Source organism: Lutra lutra, chromosome 2 (assembly GCF_902655055.1).
Source record: "Lutra lutra chromosome 2, mLutLut1.2, whole genome shotgun sequence".
NCBI classification, from domain to species: domain Eukaryota; kingdom Metazoa; phylum Chordata; class Mammalia; order Carnivora; family Mustelidae; genus Lutra; species Lutra lutra.
The window spans coordinates 161868157-161884380 of record NC_062279.1 but is presented as its reverse complement, the minus strand read 5'-3'; the positions used below and the strand labels follow the sequence as shown (position 1 = coordinate 161884380).

The following is a 16224-nucleotide window of genomic DNA, read 5'->3' as shown; positions in this document are numbered from 1 at the left end:
TGGGCGTCCGTCCCTAGCCTGCAGTCTTTCTAGTGCAGGAAGGAATTCCAGTGTCTGGTTCTGGAAATACCTTGGTCAGAGTCATTTCCCAGGTGCTCCAGGGCTTGTATGAACTTTCCTGTCTTCGTTCAGCAAATCTTTGTTGTGTAGCTTCCACGACCTTCTACTGAGCTTTGCTGAGTGGGGGCCAAGGGGAGAAAGGCAGACAAATCACATCGTGAGGTTCTGATCGCCAGAGAACTCCCAGCCTTGAGTGTCATGGTGGAATGAGCCATGTGGACAAATGCTGGGGTGGGAGGAGATGAGTACCTTTTGATACGGATGTGCACACACCTCCAGGCCACTCATGAGGCTAAGGGGACAGCATGTACCTTCCAAAAGAAAGGTGCTTTGAAGAGAGGAGACATTCATTGTTGACCAAGTTCCATCTGACTCTGGCCCTTGGTGCAGTAGACTGATTGACGTTCACGTCCAGACATGCATTGTTTCCCACTGGGGCTAAGGACTTGTATTTACACAAGTTCACCTTTCAGGGCTCTAGCCTCCAGTTGGAAGAGGTCATGTGTCTGCCTAATTCCTGGTTCTTGATATGAAAACATTTTGAACTGGGTTTGTCCTTTCACCTTTTAAAGCCTTATGTTAAGCATTACACAGGAAAGTAATTATTCTTAATTTGCTACTGTCTTGAAGCAACGATTGGCCCAGATGCTGTTCTGGGGCCAGCAAGGTGTGGCCAAGAATCCTGAGGCAGCGATCGAGTGGTACGCCAAAGGCGCCCTGGAGACTGAGGACCCTGCCTTAATATATGACTATGCCATTGTGTTGTTCAAGGTAAGAGTCCCTCAATTTGGGCTGAAATTATGCAATTCTTATCAGGCTTCTGGAGCAGTTTCCCATAGGTGTGCAGGCAAACAAGGAGTCTGTAACTGGAGAAACTCAGTATATGCTTCTGTCACTCTTGATGGAAAAGGATATTTGCTGAAAAGGCAGAGTCAGAAACAGTCCACTGGTCTCATTTTTAATCATTAGTCTTATGTTTGGCACCTGAATTCTCTTTGCTTTTACAAGAACTGTCTAGAGGAAGCACCCCTATTTTATGGATTAGAAAAAATGCCCAACCATCCCCTAGAGGTACTGCAAGTTGTCATTGAATTACAGCTTAACCTAAGTGCCCCTTTGGGCTGGCTCCCAACAGTCTGTTTGGTCAAAAACAAAGATCTTGTTTTAAGCCAACAGGAAAACGGGGGATGGGTTGAAAGAACATTAGCCCAGGAGGCAGAGAATGGAATTCAGGTCCCTCCTCCACAGTCATCAGCTTGGTGTCCTTGGAGTTACTTGATCTCATGGGGAAATGGTGATGACCAGGGACTGAATGAGATAACATAATGAATGGGCTTCGAGAAATGTAAAATACTGTCTTATAGGAAATCCTCCTAGTTTGCACTGATTGAGCACGTATTACCTGATTTATACACGGGGAGGCATTAAGATTGCTGTTTGTGTATATATATGTGGTAATCGAGGTCGAGAAAGGATTTTTAATATGCTCAAGGTCACACAATTGGTACATTTTAGAGATCTGGGACTGGGATCCCGGCACTATGGCTTCAGAATCTGTGTTCTTCACCCCCAAACACAAGATATCAACTCACCAGCCTTGGAAAAGCAAATTTCTGTTGGTCCCGGTGTGGAAGCCCCTGGGCCCCATGTCATGCCCAAAGAAAGCAGCTGCCCTCAGATAGCAAGTGTCTTCAAACGAGGGCATGGAGTCACGTGGCCAGGTCCATCTTCAGAACCACAGCTGTGGCCACTCACTGATTCACAGCCATGGCTTTGCTACATTCCTAATCCTCTAACGCCTTAAAACCTATTGGATCATACCATACAGTTTCCTAATTTAGGGTCTGGACTTTTCCTTTTTCAGTAGTCAAGTCAACATAGAAATGGTTTGACTCCTAGCCATATGCTGATGCATCCATGTGTTTATTCAATAAACACCCATTCCGGCCTGACCAAATGCCACACACTGTGCCAGAGGGAGGGACAGATGGATGTGTGTGCTGTGTCTCCGACCTCAAGGGGCTCGTGCAGCGGTGGGGAGGGCAGGCACAGAGAGGCACTGTCCGCCGGACCTGAGGCTGGCCCCTGTCAAGGTCCAGAGAAGATAACAGCATGAATCAGACATTACTTCTGCCCACCAGGAGCTCACCATCTCGAGGGAGAGGCAAATACAGTAATAAATGACTCTGGAGGTGACGCAATGTCTGCTTTCCCAACCTTAAAGATTTTTGGTTTTCCTGCATTCTAACAAAGAATCCCTCAGGGGGATAAAAGCCCCTTATCGGTATTTCAGTAATGGGAAGATTTTACCTGTGGTCAGAAGGTCCCTTTAAGTGTGTTCCATGTGAAGGAGTCCCATGCAGAAGATGACCTTCCAAAATGTGAAGAACAGCCATGTGCTCTGGAGCTCCGTGCAGGCATTTGGCGTGTCGTATGATGGCGCCATGGTGACTATGGCTTGTCCAAGACAGCAAGCCATCCCCTCTTGCATGACACGAGGATAGCACTTTGACATTTACTGTAGCAGCTGTTTTCCATGAATTCACCCAGTGGACATTACTGAGCACTTACTATGTATCAGGACTTTACATTTCTATCACTTAACAACTTCCAGTACAACTCAGATTTGGGCCTAGTGCAGAGGCTTTGTGCAAGAAATTGTCCCACTTTGGTTTCCATAACAAATATTCTGGAAAATGTTTGGCACCTAGAAATCAGAATACCTGAATTCTAGTCGCAGATCTAACTGTGAGGCTTTGGGTAAAGTCATCCTCCTGTTTTATTCCTTCAAAGCAAAGAAGTTGATGAAGATAAACCTCGAGTTCTACCAGGTTCTAACATTCTGTCATCTTGTTCTTTCTGACGCTTTTCCAGAAGTCCAAAAAGGTTGTCCCATAGCCCCGTCCAGTTATTCCAAGTAGCCTCCATGTCCTTTTCCCTTTCCTCTTTCTCTATATTAAATGAAGTAATGTTGCATTTCTGAAAAAATATTTCCATCTTCCAACTTTGCTTCAGCTCATCAGTTTCATTAAGTAGGTAACTTCAAGGCCAGGAGAAACTTGGTGTGTATAATTTGACTTTTAGTTGGGTTCACAATTTTATTTGGGGTCCTGAAAAATAAGGAGACAAACACATCCTGCACAGTTTCTGTAAGGAGGTTATGAGTCATTATACATTCTGAGCACAGAATGGGAACGCACGGGAGGAAGGAGAGTGTGCTAGTTATGAGCTTGGAGCGTGGAGCCTGCCTGCTTGGGTTCAAATCCTACCTCTGCATCTCACTCACTGTGAGACCCTGGGCAAGGGTTCAGAAGGGAACACTAGCAGCATCTTCCCAGGCATGTGGTGAGGATTAGATACAGCAACACAGTGCTGGGCACACTTCAACTAACACAGGGATGTTTGCTTGTGCCGTCTTCAGTAGAGTTAAAAGCTATGTTCCTTGCAAAGCCCCCCCGCCCCACTCCAAAATTATATCACATGTTATGCCATCAACTGCTTCATCTATGACCAGGAAGACTCCACGGGGCACATGCCATGTATTTGTCAACACAGACGCTTGGTGAGTTCGGTAGCGCCGATGGTTTTCATCCAGCTGGCCTTACCCACCATCTTTATTGTCAGTCCTATAGTAAGAGAGACCATGAGACCCTCTCTTGCCCTACCCTCAGACCTGCTGCTCCTCCATGCCATCCTCCCCACCCCTCAGTGTGATCCCACAAAGTTCCTCTCTTGTAGCAAGAACCCCAGAGCCATTTCTCTCTGTGGCGGTGCTCAAACCACCTCTGCTGGAAAAGCTTCATTTTGCGGGAGGAACCTTGTCCGTTTCTGTCAACATCTGAGTCGACGGAGGCCAAGGGGTCCTATCCTCTTCTCGTCTGGCTCCTGAACTGGTCTGGACTCCCAAGAGGACCCAGGAAGGCTGCAAAGTACAGCCCAATAACTTCTGGCTGTCCATCGCAGATCAAGTGTGACATCAGACTCGCAAACGAGGCCATCTGCAGGAAACGCATCCAGGATGGCCAGACTCATTTCACTGTTCTTCAGGGCTTCTCTTGTCAAATCCATAGGAACGCCATTCCCTTGGTGATGATGGGGGGTTTGTAGGGACGCTGAGCTGGCAAGCTGAGATCTGCTGGCCCTGAACCACACATACAAGCAAAATCATAGTGATGATGAGGAGGAGGATGATAGACGAGCTCTGCATGTAGAAACCCTGAAGATAAGGCTTTTAATGAAGAAGGCTTGTGTTTTCTTTTTTAAGTTTTTTATGTGGAGCACTGATACACCTCTAGGATGTTTCCGAGAGCGCTCTGCATTTATTTTCTTCATGCTCATCGCTGTTTATCATTGTTTAGGGTCAAGGAGTGAAAAAGAACAGACGGCTTGCTTTGGAGCTGATGAAGAAAGCGGCTTCCAAGGTAACACTTCTGCATATTGTCAGAGGGAAACATTTGCGCCACACACACCCACACACTCACAAGTCTGCGAGAGTAAATGGCCATCCCGTGGCCCAGCCCCTAGAAAACGGAGTGAGGTGGGAGGGTCACTGCCATCGCGGTGATTAGTCACTTCGAAACTGAGACACAGACAGAAACCCGCCACAATGGGGACAGCAGAATTCAAAAGCTAAACTCACCTTCCAGTCAATAGAATGCAGGCAGATTTTGTTTGAAGGCTAAAATTATAATCACAGGCTGCTCTGATAACAAGCAGTGGGGAGCGGTGCTCCTTGGAACTGAATGGATATGTAGATATGCCGCTGAATTAGGAAAACCAAAAGCCTAATTCCTGTAAAGGTTAACCCTGTTGTGTCCAATCCCTGTGCCCTGCCCGTGCTTTAATAATGAGGATGTTTAGCAAGTTGACAGCCAGGTTTAAAAATTGCTTTGTTTTGGTCACTATTTACTCTAAGATGTTGTCAAGTTAGCCGGTTACATGATAGCACTACAGAATGGAGGTTAAATACTGCTTGCAGGGGTTGGGGGGGTGACGTGTACGCATACGTACAAGGCGTGCACACCCTCACAAGCAAGCACGCTCACAGGTGCATGCGTGTGGATTTGCATATAAATTTGTAGAAACCACTATAATTCTACAGCCTTGACGGAGTCCTCTATAGCCCTTCTGGCTCTTGAAAGAGCCCCCCTCCCCAAGGCCGCTAATATTTGCCTCATCGACAAAGACTCCTGAAGCTGATTTCCAACCCCCTCATCCTCCCCTGAGAAGTTCAGAGTCTCTTTTTGTGTGTGTAGAACAGGAGGTTGGAACACGGAATAAACCGAGAGCCTTTCCGTCCACCGTGGTGGTGTCAAGAGGGCACATGACCCAAGAGAAGGGAGCCCATTGAAGGGCACACCAGCTCCTGCCCCCTTACAGGTTAAAGGGCAGAAGTATCGAGGCTGTTGAATGGTGGTCCTTGAGGGCATTTAGCCCAAAGCCCCCTAAAACAGGGCCGTGATGGGCTTGCCATGGCAGATGTGAAATTTGCATCTCTTCAGCCATCCTTAGTGGTGAGCTGATGTCTAATGTGCTTTGTTGGGAAGGGATTCTTTTTTTTTTTAATTAACATATAATATATTATTTGCCCCAGAGGTATAGGTCTGTGAACCATCAGGCTTAGACATTTCACAGCACTCACCATAGCCCATACCCTCCCCAGTGTCCATAACCCAACCGCCCTATCCCTACCCCCTTACCCCCTAGCAACCTTCAGTTTGTTTTGTGAGATTAAGAGTCTCTTCTGGATGGGATCCGGATGAAGGGATTCTTAGCAGAGCTTCGGTGAGGATTGGGAAATGCTGCGTTATGGCCTGGAGTCATCACATCCTTAAAAGTGTAGTGTGATTCTCACTTATTCACCCGGCATGGGATTTTGAGGCCGCTAGTCTTTGTCAGGCACTGTGGGGAAGGTCCCACGCGGTTTGGTTTTTGGAATGAGCGAAAAGTCACATGGGAGCAAATCTGGTGTTCAAGCTGTATATGTCCAGAGCGGAGTCTGATCAGTAAGAGAGAAGACAGGATTTTTGTGGGGCTCCAGATGCGATTCCTCATGGAGTTCTGCAGATGTTTTGAGAGATGACAGGTGCATTTGAATACGCCTGTGGCCTCTGGCTTTGTAGCAGAAGTCACTGTGATGTGTACCTTCCATAGGCTTATCCCAAAGCTGGCTCTTGCCACTCTATAGTATGGCCTGCTCTGTTACGTGATTGAGAGGCATTCTGCCAGACTTTCCAGGAGACCACCTTGCACCCTGTACAGCATGCAGTCCGGGAAGAAGGCTTCCATGACTAGGTCCACAGCACTGACACCCTTCCTGACGTCAGCTGGCTTGGGAATCAGCTATCTTGGGGGCCTGCAGATCCCAACCCTACTCTCCACCCTCAGGGTGTAGGATTTGGATTCCATTTTGTTTAACACTGCATGTGAAGGGTGGCTTTCATTCATTCGTCAAATATTTATTGAACGTCTACTTGTGGCAAGCACTAACATAGGTACTTGGGACACAAAACAAAGATTCCTGCCCTCATGGAGCTTCTATCTTATTTTATTTTATTTTTTTTAAGACTTTATTTATTTTTTTGAGACACAGTGAAAGCAAGAGAGATCACAGAGCTCCGGAAAGGGAGAAGCAGACTCGCCACTGATTAGGGAGCCCGATGTGGGACTCTGTCCCAGGACCCTGGAATCATGACCTGAGGTGAAGGCAGATGCTTAACCGACTAAGCCACCCACATGCCCTAGAGCTTCTGTTTTAATGGGCTTTGTTCATTTCTTTCCCTCTGGTCTTTCTGGCAGCTGGAATCTAGGAAGAAATCTAGGTAGCCTAGCTTTTTAGGATCTGTTGGAGACTGAAAAGTCTCAGCCTGGTAGATTTGGTTCTGTACTTGGACTCTGATTGAATAAGTCTCACAGGTGCAAGGCACTGTTTGACCCTCGGATCCTTTCCCCCCTGCTTCTTCATGGTTTGGTGGGTCTGGCAGAAAGGGAGACATGAGAACCCTGCATGCCCAGGTCTACACACAGGTATCTCACTGTGGGCCAGAGCCTCCTTCCACAGCACTCACACCCCTGCGGGGCTTCCGAGCCTCAACAACCAAGCTGCGGGCTGCCCTGTGGAAGCACGTGGGAGCATCTGGGGAAAGCACATGCAGGCACCTGATAGGATGAAATTACAAGGAGGCTCCAGACTCCATCCACATGAAGCACTTCCTTGGTACCAGCCCCAGGTCTAGACACAGTTTTAAAACCCTCCTTCCGGAGACGCCTGGGTGGTTCCATCAGTTAAGCATCTGCCTTCGGCTCAGGTCATGATCCCAGGGTCCCACATCAGGCTCCTCGCTCAGCAGGGAGCCTGCTTCTCCCTCAGCCTGTGGTTCCCCCTGCTTATGCACTTGCTTGCTCTCCCCCTCTCTCTTTCTCTCTGACAAATAAATGAAATCTTAAAAAAACACAACAAAAACAAACCCTCCTCCCATCCCCCACCTCCCTCCCACTCTGCCTCAGCCCCCTCTACCCCCACCCTCCTGAATCTACCCCCACCCACCCACCCTCAGGACTGGGACTCTTAGTAGCCTCGAAGCCCCTGTGCTTTGCAAGTAGGCTGTTGCAGCTGCTTCCCTCAGAGAATTTGTTGATGTTCGGGCAGAGTAATCAACAGATGGGCAGGCGGGTCACCTAGAAAACTGTCCCAGTGGCAGGGGCTGTCAGTTCTCCTCTCGCAGGTGAGCACTCATGAGTTGCAAGGTCACTGTTGATCCTTCAGGGCAATAAGAGACCTTTTGGAGACGAGGGCTTTGTGGAAGAGCCCTCAGGAGCTGAGCCATGATTTGGGGGCAGCATGACTGCGGAGCTGGAAAGCAGAAAATCCTGGCAGCAGCCGGGTGAAACGCCCCCCAGGGGAAGGTTCTGAGAAGGCCCTTGGTTTTAACACTTAGCTTTTCTTCAACGCTATCTGCCCCCAGAAAGAGATGGGAAGGGTTTTGCTCAGACCCGGCAGAGTGCTTTCCCAACAATAGATTCTGTTTAGGTTTCATTAAAAACGAACAAACAAACAAACAAACAAAAACGTTATTTTTTTTTTCTTGTTCTAAAATCTAGGGATTACATCAGGCAGTCAATGGCTTGGGATGGTATTACCACAAATTCAAGAAAAATTATGCCAAAGCAGCAAAGTACTGGTTAAAAGCCGAAGAAATGGGGAATCCAGATGCATCGTACAATCTGGGAGTCCTGTATTTGGATGGCATTTTCCCAGGAATTCCTGAAAGGAATCAAGTAAGACTTGACGCCAGCTGTGCAGCTGGTCACTGGCTTGTCTGCTGTGTGTCTGGTCTGGATGAGGCCCTGTGAGAGGTGCAGACGCCACCCAAGGCACAGACCCTGTCCTCAAGCAACTCAAGGGTCCAGTAAGGAAGATAAGATAGCAGATGGCAAAGGATGGCATCTAGCCAAGTGTCACATGTGTGCTTGTTGTTATGACCCAAATAGTTCTGGACAGGGGAAACCGTGAAGATCAAAAGCAGTCAGGAAGGCTTCATGGAGGAGGGAGGCCTGAACTAGGGAGGAAGGGGAGGATGATACGAGATAGAGTGAGTGAGAGGCAATACAGAGATTGATCTCATTAGGAGCAAAGAGAGTTGGGTCCAGATGGGTTTGCCTGATATGAGACCAGACTGAATAATAGTGAAAACAACAGTGACAATCTTCAGTATTTGCTAAGCACTTCCTCTGTGATGGATACTCAGAAATACTTGACATGCACCCCATGTCATTCTAACTATCTTCTGGAATAGCTGCTATGATTATGTCCATTTTACAGAACGAACATCAAGGTTCTGAGAATGTATATAACTTACTCATAGTCATATGCTTAATGGAGGCAGGACTGAGATCCTTGCAGAAGCTGGAAGCCCCTCGTTAGCTCGTTAGCCTATTAGTCCACTAATACTATTGATGATGGTAATTATAATTTCTGCACCATCACAGGCCTCAGATTTCCCTGAATGCCCACCCTATGCCAGGCATTCTTCCAGGCACTAGGGATACAAGAGGCTTACATATATCTGGGGGAAGAATATTCCAGAAGGAGTGAGGAGTCAGGGCAAAAGCCCTAGAGGAAAGCAGGAGTGGCATGCTCTAGGGATAGAAGGGAAGCTGGAGCACTGGGAGCAGGAAGCAGGGGAGGGGCGAAGTGGGGGAGAGAAGGTTGGGCAGGCAGATGTGCTGGTCATTGTGAGGTCTCAGCTGCTCCAAGGAAGATGGGAAACCGCTGGGCCGCTTTGGATGGGGCAGTGATGTGCTGTGTTTTAAAAGGATCCTAGCAGAGACTAGGATTAAAGAAGACAGGAGGAGAGCAGGGGGTTAATGTATTGAGTCCAAGTGAGAGAGGATGAGCGACCCCAGAAGGGGGACGGAAGTGTAGCTGGATTATGCACGTACTTTGAAGGTTAAGGTGACAGGGCTTACTAATAGATTGGATGTGAGGTGTGTCAGGAGACAGGGTGACTCTGAAGTGTTTGGCATTTATCGAAGTAGAAGAGTGGAGGGGGCATTTCGTGGGATGGGCCAGACTGAGGCAGCGGCAGGTTTCTGAGGGTAGGAAACTGGAAGATAATTTTTGTGAAGCACCGTGCTAAGCCTTGAGAATCCATCTCATTTAATCCTTGAAAGAGCCTTTCGTGCTAGGTACTTTCAGAAGTCACATTTTTCAGTTGAAGAAATCTCGCAGTTGGAGAGATGAACTACCATGCCCAAGGTCACACAGCTGGGAAGGAGCAGAGCATGGATTTAGAACCAAGCCCGTCTGACTCCAAATCCCTGGCTTACGAATGGCATCTAACTGCCTCAGAAAAACAATAGTGACCAGCAGAACATTCACCCTTCTAAACATTTGTCTTATTTTCCCCTCCACCTCTCTCTGCCTGCATAAGAGGCTGTATATTTTTATGCATTGCTAATGTCTGGTCACCCACACACATATATGCCAGTGTGGCTTTTTATTGTCATATTCTAATTCTCACCTTCCTACGGGAGGTGAGGTCTTGGCGCATGAATTTGAAGAAAGGTATTAAGCAAGGTTAGGAAAGCCAATGCCTGAATTTTCACCTGGCGTGAACCTGGCCTGACTTCTGATATATTCTTCTGTTTCGTTTACAGGGGTTATGGGATTCATAGCTATGTGTTGTCTTATTTGTTTATTTGGTAAACTTGACAGAATAGCTTACTGTCAAGGTTATCACACCCAGAGGTCGGCTTCTGTGATGGGCTGTCTTCCTGGAGCTTGACTTGGTTTTCCTAAAGATATCAGAAGTGATTAGCTGGTGAAAATATCAGGTTGAGTGTCTCACGTGTTGGTTTCCATGAAACCAGCCCAGCCGGGAGAACTCCTCACCAAAGGAGATGACTCTGTTTATCTCTCTACAGACTTTAGCCGGTGAATATTTCCATAAGGCTGCACAGGGTGGACACATCGAAGGAACCTTGTGGTGTTCTCTCTATTATATCACAGGAAACCTGGAGACGTTCCCTAGAGATCCTGAGAAGGCTGTCGTGTAAGAACCTGTCAGCTGTTGTGTACAAAGGGAAAGCCATGTACTTTATTCACTGTGCCTGGAAATGTAGTTCCCGTTCTTTGTTTTGCAATTTTGAATTTCACCTTTATTTTTACCTGTTGTGCATGCACAAACTTTCAAAAGCCACCTCATTCGACAAAGTGAAAATAAGTACATTTTAATGGAAACCCAAAAATAATAATTTGACATGGGAAAAGCAGAAAATCTGCTACCCCATCCAAACTACTTCTTGTTCTCAAGAATAAGTCACTTTCAGTCTTTTCATTATTTCTTTACTGTTTGCCCCTCTCTTTCAACGACACGCTCATACTATTTCTTATTAGTTTCATTACAGGCTTTGTCTAATGATGTCCCTCTATGAAAGATGTAGTTCCCTCTCATTCTGCCACCACCTGCTATCCCACACATCCACACTTCCCGCCTTGTGCCATTTTCCCATAAATATATCATTATTTTGGTTAGATTAGTATCGGGGTGCCCATTATTAGGACCATGGGAGTCTGAGGTACAGCTGACCCATGTGTTAGGCTATGAGTACTTTCTCTTTCTTACACAAATTTTTGTGTTCTGTGGAGTAATAATTATACTTCATAGTTCTTCAGGTGCTTAGCTTTCTGCATACTTATCATTTTTCATATGCTTAAATCTCCAAATTCTCCCACAGTTGTCTAAATGTCTCCTCAGTATGTCCAGACCCACCAGGTATTTGATTAACCTAATCTCGGTGACATCTCTTCTGGAGTCTTCCCTCAGGACAGAGCTGCCCTGATGAAGTTAACCCTGTCATCACTGTGGGGGGTTTCCTTCCCCTTCATCTCTGTCTTTTTGGGTTCTCCTTGCTGGACCCTATTTCTTCTTCTTTCTTGGTTTATGCCTATGCTTTTGTAGAGCACATCCTACAGTAGCTTCCTAGAGAATGGTGAACAGGAGGCACATTTCTGAGACCATTGCATATCTGAAAATGTTTTACGGAGGTTGGGAAATAAAGGCCCATAAATAACATGCGGCCCACCCTCTGTTTTGTGTGACCCCCAAGAGCTAAGAATGCTTTTTGCATTTTTAAAGGGTTGTAAGACAATTGCACACACTAAGATGAATACAAATAGAGACCTTGTGTGGCTCACAAGGCTTAAAATATTTATCTTGCCTTTTACAGGAAAAAAAAAACAAGACTTTGCAGACCTCTGCTTTAGACCACCCTCATACCAGTAGTCTGGCTTTACAAAAGGTTTTGTTTCATAAGACATTCGAGAGAAAATCCAACCTGATCTGAACTCACTGATAAAACTTGACCTAGACAGACTTGAAGCTTTTTATCAATATTAGTTAGAATGTTTGGTGTGAACATTCATATGTTTCATAAATTTTTCTTTTGTTATTGATTTCTAGCTTAATTCCACTGCAATCAAAGAATGCATTCTGAATTACTTCAGTCCTTTGGAATTTGTTGAGGCTTTCTTTATGACAGGATATGGTCAATTTTACTACACCTGCTTTTTTTTACTTGTTAGAGTTTTGTTATTGTTGTTGTTGTTAGAGTTATATCTTTTTCCAGCCTTTACTTTTAATCTTTTCTTCTTTTAATTTTAATGTGTCTCTTCTAAGCAGCAAATAATTGGGTTTTGTGTACTTTTTATTCAGTTTGACAAGTTTAGTTTTTTATTGGGGTATTTAGACCATTTACATTTAATGCAACTGACAGAAATATTTTGTTTTAAATCTGCCATTTTACTATTTATTCCTTATTTTTCTCATCCATTCTTTGTACTTGTTTCCCTTTTTCTTACTTTTCCTTTACATTAATCAAGTATTTTTTTATTTTATTTCCCCTTTCTATTAGCTTGCTAGTAATATATCCTTATAATATTCTTTTAGTGGTTGTAAGTCTAAAGATTACAACAGGCCAGTTCATTATTAGTAAAAATTCTCCAGGATAGATTAGAGAACAGAAAAAAAAATGGAGAAACCTTAAAATAAATCAGTAAATATGTTTTAATGGAGAGAGTACTAACTCTTGGTGAAGATGATCTATTTTCGTATCGGCAGGTATTTTTCATTAGGTACATTTCATGTCTTTATTTCCATACATGATATTTCCCAAGCACTTATAAGAAAAGACACTGAAAGCAATGTTCTCAAAATGCATCTTTCTTTACCTTCTTAACGTTCAGTTCTGGTTTGTTGCTGTGTAAAAATTCTAACAAGCAAAATAATCCCCAAGTGGGATTTATTGAGATCATATGAAGAAAAAAGCAATTATTTAATTTGCCATGGTTTGGGTATTTTCTCATTCCTTTTCTTTTCAGATGGGCAAAGCACGTAGCTGAGAAAAATGGCTACTTGGGTCACGTCATTCGCAAAGGCCTCAATGCCTATCTGGAGGGCTCATGGTAAGCTGGGGACCCACGTTAGAATGAACTTTCTCAGCCCGCAATTTGTCAGTGTAGTCATATGAGATGGAGTCTTAAAATACAACCGAAAAAGCAATTTGCAGGGAAATCACGACCTCCCAGTAATGATATTCAGAGTATCACAGACTGATTGGCTGTTGATTAGAAAACATAGCATTTCCATGTTTAATTATACACAAAAATTAGTTCTCTAGGGGAAGTGTCCATATTCATCAAGTTGAGAGACACATGCATGTGTTGACTTTCCTCCCCTTCAAGCTTGTTCCTTTTGGTTTTAGAGTGGAGACAGCACAAGGGGTCTTAGCTGAACCTCTGCCTCTCCCTGGCAGGGCACAGAAAGTTCACAGGAAGCAGAGAGAGCAGTGTGTTTAAGGCTCAAGCTACATCCTTCCACTGATATGTGACTACATCTTTCGTGGCCAAAAGCCTAGGATTACTGGAACTCACTCAGCAGACCTCAGATGTCACAGCCAAACAGATTTTCCATTTTAACTTTCTTCTGATAGAATTAACAAATTTCATCCTGTACCCTATGGGACGAGATACTGCACTAAGGACTTGGAGATGCTCCCTGTTTGCTGTGCCTTGATTTTACAAATAAGGGCACATCTTTCCAAACTGCAGACTCCACCTGATTCCATCTTTCTGTTTTCTTCTGCCAGCCCTGCCACTCTGTCTTACTTTTCCACTGGGCCATCTTTTCTTGGCTGGATTATTGCCTAAGTGATCTGGGTATTTCAGTAATAACTTAAAAGGGTATGCAAATCAGCACATATCCCATTGGTCCACTGCCTCAAAAACATTAGACCAGACCTATCATAGAGCATACTCTGACCTGAACCTTAATTAAAAATTAAAATACAAGTCCAAGAGAACATTATTTTCTCCTTTGGTCCATAGTGCCTGCATCATCAGCAGATAGCATGTCAATGAAAATTTTAAAGGAGGCAGGGAAGTAAACCCAATGAAAACAGCACCAAAAGGAATGTTTGTTATTATCAACCTGTGAAAGTTTATTATCTGTGGCCTCACTTCACACAATTGGGAAAAAATTTTAATGAAATTATTATTTTCCACTTGATACACCTTATAATTTTCCAGTGTTTTATCTTGTCTCCCAAGTGAGCTTCACTTTGTAAAACTCCCAAATTTGAATTTAATTTATTCTCTACTTCTCATCTTCCAAACTTCCCACCCTTTGTTCCCCACAAGCTTTTTAGGGGAGAAAGGGCATTCAAATACTGAAGTGCATATGTGGGTTTTCCCAAAGAAGGAGCACATCTGTAAACACCCCCACACGGACATACACACACACACACACACAAACACACGAAGATGCTTGACACTATTTTTCCCATAGTGTCTATTAATAGCTTACATTTCTTGCCTGCTTTTGAATTTAACATCACAAAGCATTTCAGGTAGCACATTTTAAAAACTGGCTGGGAAGGTCAAGATGAATTCAGATTTTTGTGACCTTTCGTCCTTCTTACAATATTCAGCCATAACACAAGATTGATTTTTTTAAAAGACTTTATTCATTTAACAGAGAAAGAGAGGGCACAAGCAGGGGGAATGGCAGGCAGAGGGAGAAGTAGAATCCCTGCTGAGCAGAGAGCCCATTGAGGGGCTCCACCCCAGGATCCTGGGATCATGACCCAGGCCATAGACAGACGCTTAACTAACTGAGCCACCCAAGCACTGCACCTCATTTCTTTCTTATGCTGAACTATCTGCAGTTTTTTCACATGGACTGTGTTTTGTAGGACCTCTGGATCTTTGAACTTGCTGTTTCCTTTGCCCAGAAGGCCTCCCTAACTCCTTACTCCCGTTAAGATCAGGATTGCTCTTGTTGATTGCCTGGTGATTTGTACCCCAGGGCCCAGCACCTGGTGGTACCTGGGAAATGCTCAGATACAAATGAGTGCATGATCTAAGGCAAACAGAACAACCCTAACTCAAGACACATGATCAGTATATAAAGGGCATGAAGGATTCTGTGAAGGAAAAGACACTATCTGGTTTGTAGGACTTAGATCAGCCTTCATGATGGGGGTAGCAGATGACATGGCCTTGAGGGGTGGGTGAGATTACCCCTTGATGCAGGGATGCAGGGAACAGCATTTCTAGTGAAGGGAACAGCAGAAATGAAAGGAAAGAGATAGGAAAATTCTGGATGAGTCTGGAAAATTTTAAGCCACTAATTTGCCTTCAGGTAAGATTTGTAAAAGGGAGTGACAGATAACAAGAGCAAAGAGGTGCTGCTCTATGGAACTTTGAATGTCAGGTCATACACTTTTTACTGAATTTATGTGGCAGTGGGGAGCTATCGATAGTTTGAGGAGAGGGTAGTGACATGACAGAGCTGGGTTCTGAGATGTCTAACTAGATGGCAAAGAGAAGGGAGAGTCTGAAAGGGCATGCTGGGTCAGAATCTGGGTAAAAAGAGCTGACCATTTGAACTGGAGATGTGGCATAAGCCAGTTGAGTTTTTTTTTTTTTTTTCTACTTCTGTCATACAGTAGTTGATACATATGAACTGATATGTGATACATATATATAGATTCTCAGGCATAAGGATAAAATGAACATCTGTAGCCCTATGTGAGAAAATGAACAGGGTGCCTGGGTGGCTCAGTTGGTTAAGCAACTGCCTTCAGCTCAGGTCATGATCTTGGAATCCCAGAATCGAGTCCCGAATCAGGGTCCCAACTCCATGGGGAGTCTGCTTCTCCCTCTGACTTGTCCTCACTCATGCTCTCTCTCACTGTCTCTCTCTCAAATTAATAAATAAAATATTAAAAAAAAAAAGAAAATGAACAGTTGAAACCCTCTGCATTTCCCTCCCAAATTAAACCCATCCTACCCTTGGTCCCCAGAACTAACCATCACCCTGAGCCTTGTTGTTGATCTCCCCTTGCTTTCTTTATAGTCTTGCTCTACATGGATTTATTCTTTTTTTTTTTAATTTATTATAAACATATAATATATCTTTATCCCCAAGGGTACAGGTTTGTGAATCACCAGGTTTACATACTTCACAGCACTCACCATCGCACATACCCTCCCCAATGTCCATAACCCCACCCCCTTTCTCCTAACCTCCCTCCCCCCAGCAACCCTCAGTTTGTTTTGTGTGATTAAGAGTCACTTATGGTTTGTCTTCCTCCCAATCCCAT

At 44.7% G+C, this 16224-nt stretch overlaps 1 protein-coding gene across 1 annotated transcript in view; it reads left to right on the top strand.

Moving 5' to 3' along the window:
* Nucleotides 1-16224, top strand: part of SEL1L3 (SEL1L family member 3) — a 99876-nt gene that overhangs the window by 62473 nt on the left and 21179 nt on the right. The window contains exons 13-17 of the mRNA XM_047719046.1: nucleotides 691-831; nucleotides 4419-4481; nucleotides 8161-8337; nucleotides 10486-10613; nucleotides 12941-13024. Of these exons, the coding sequence (XP_047575002.1) occupies nucleotides 691-831; nucleotides 4419-4481; nucleotides 8161-8337; nucleotides 10486-10613; nucleotides 12941-13024 (593 nt within the window). The remainder of the gene's footprint in view (nucleotides 1-690; nucleotides 832-4418; nucleotides 4482-8160; nucleotides 8338-10485; nucleotides 10614-12940; nucleotides 13025-16224) is intronic.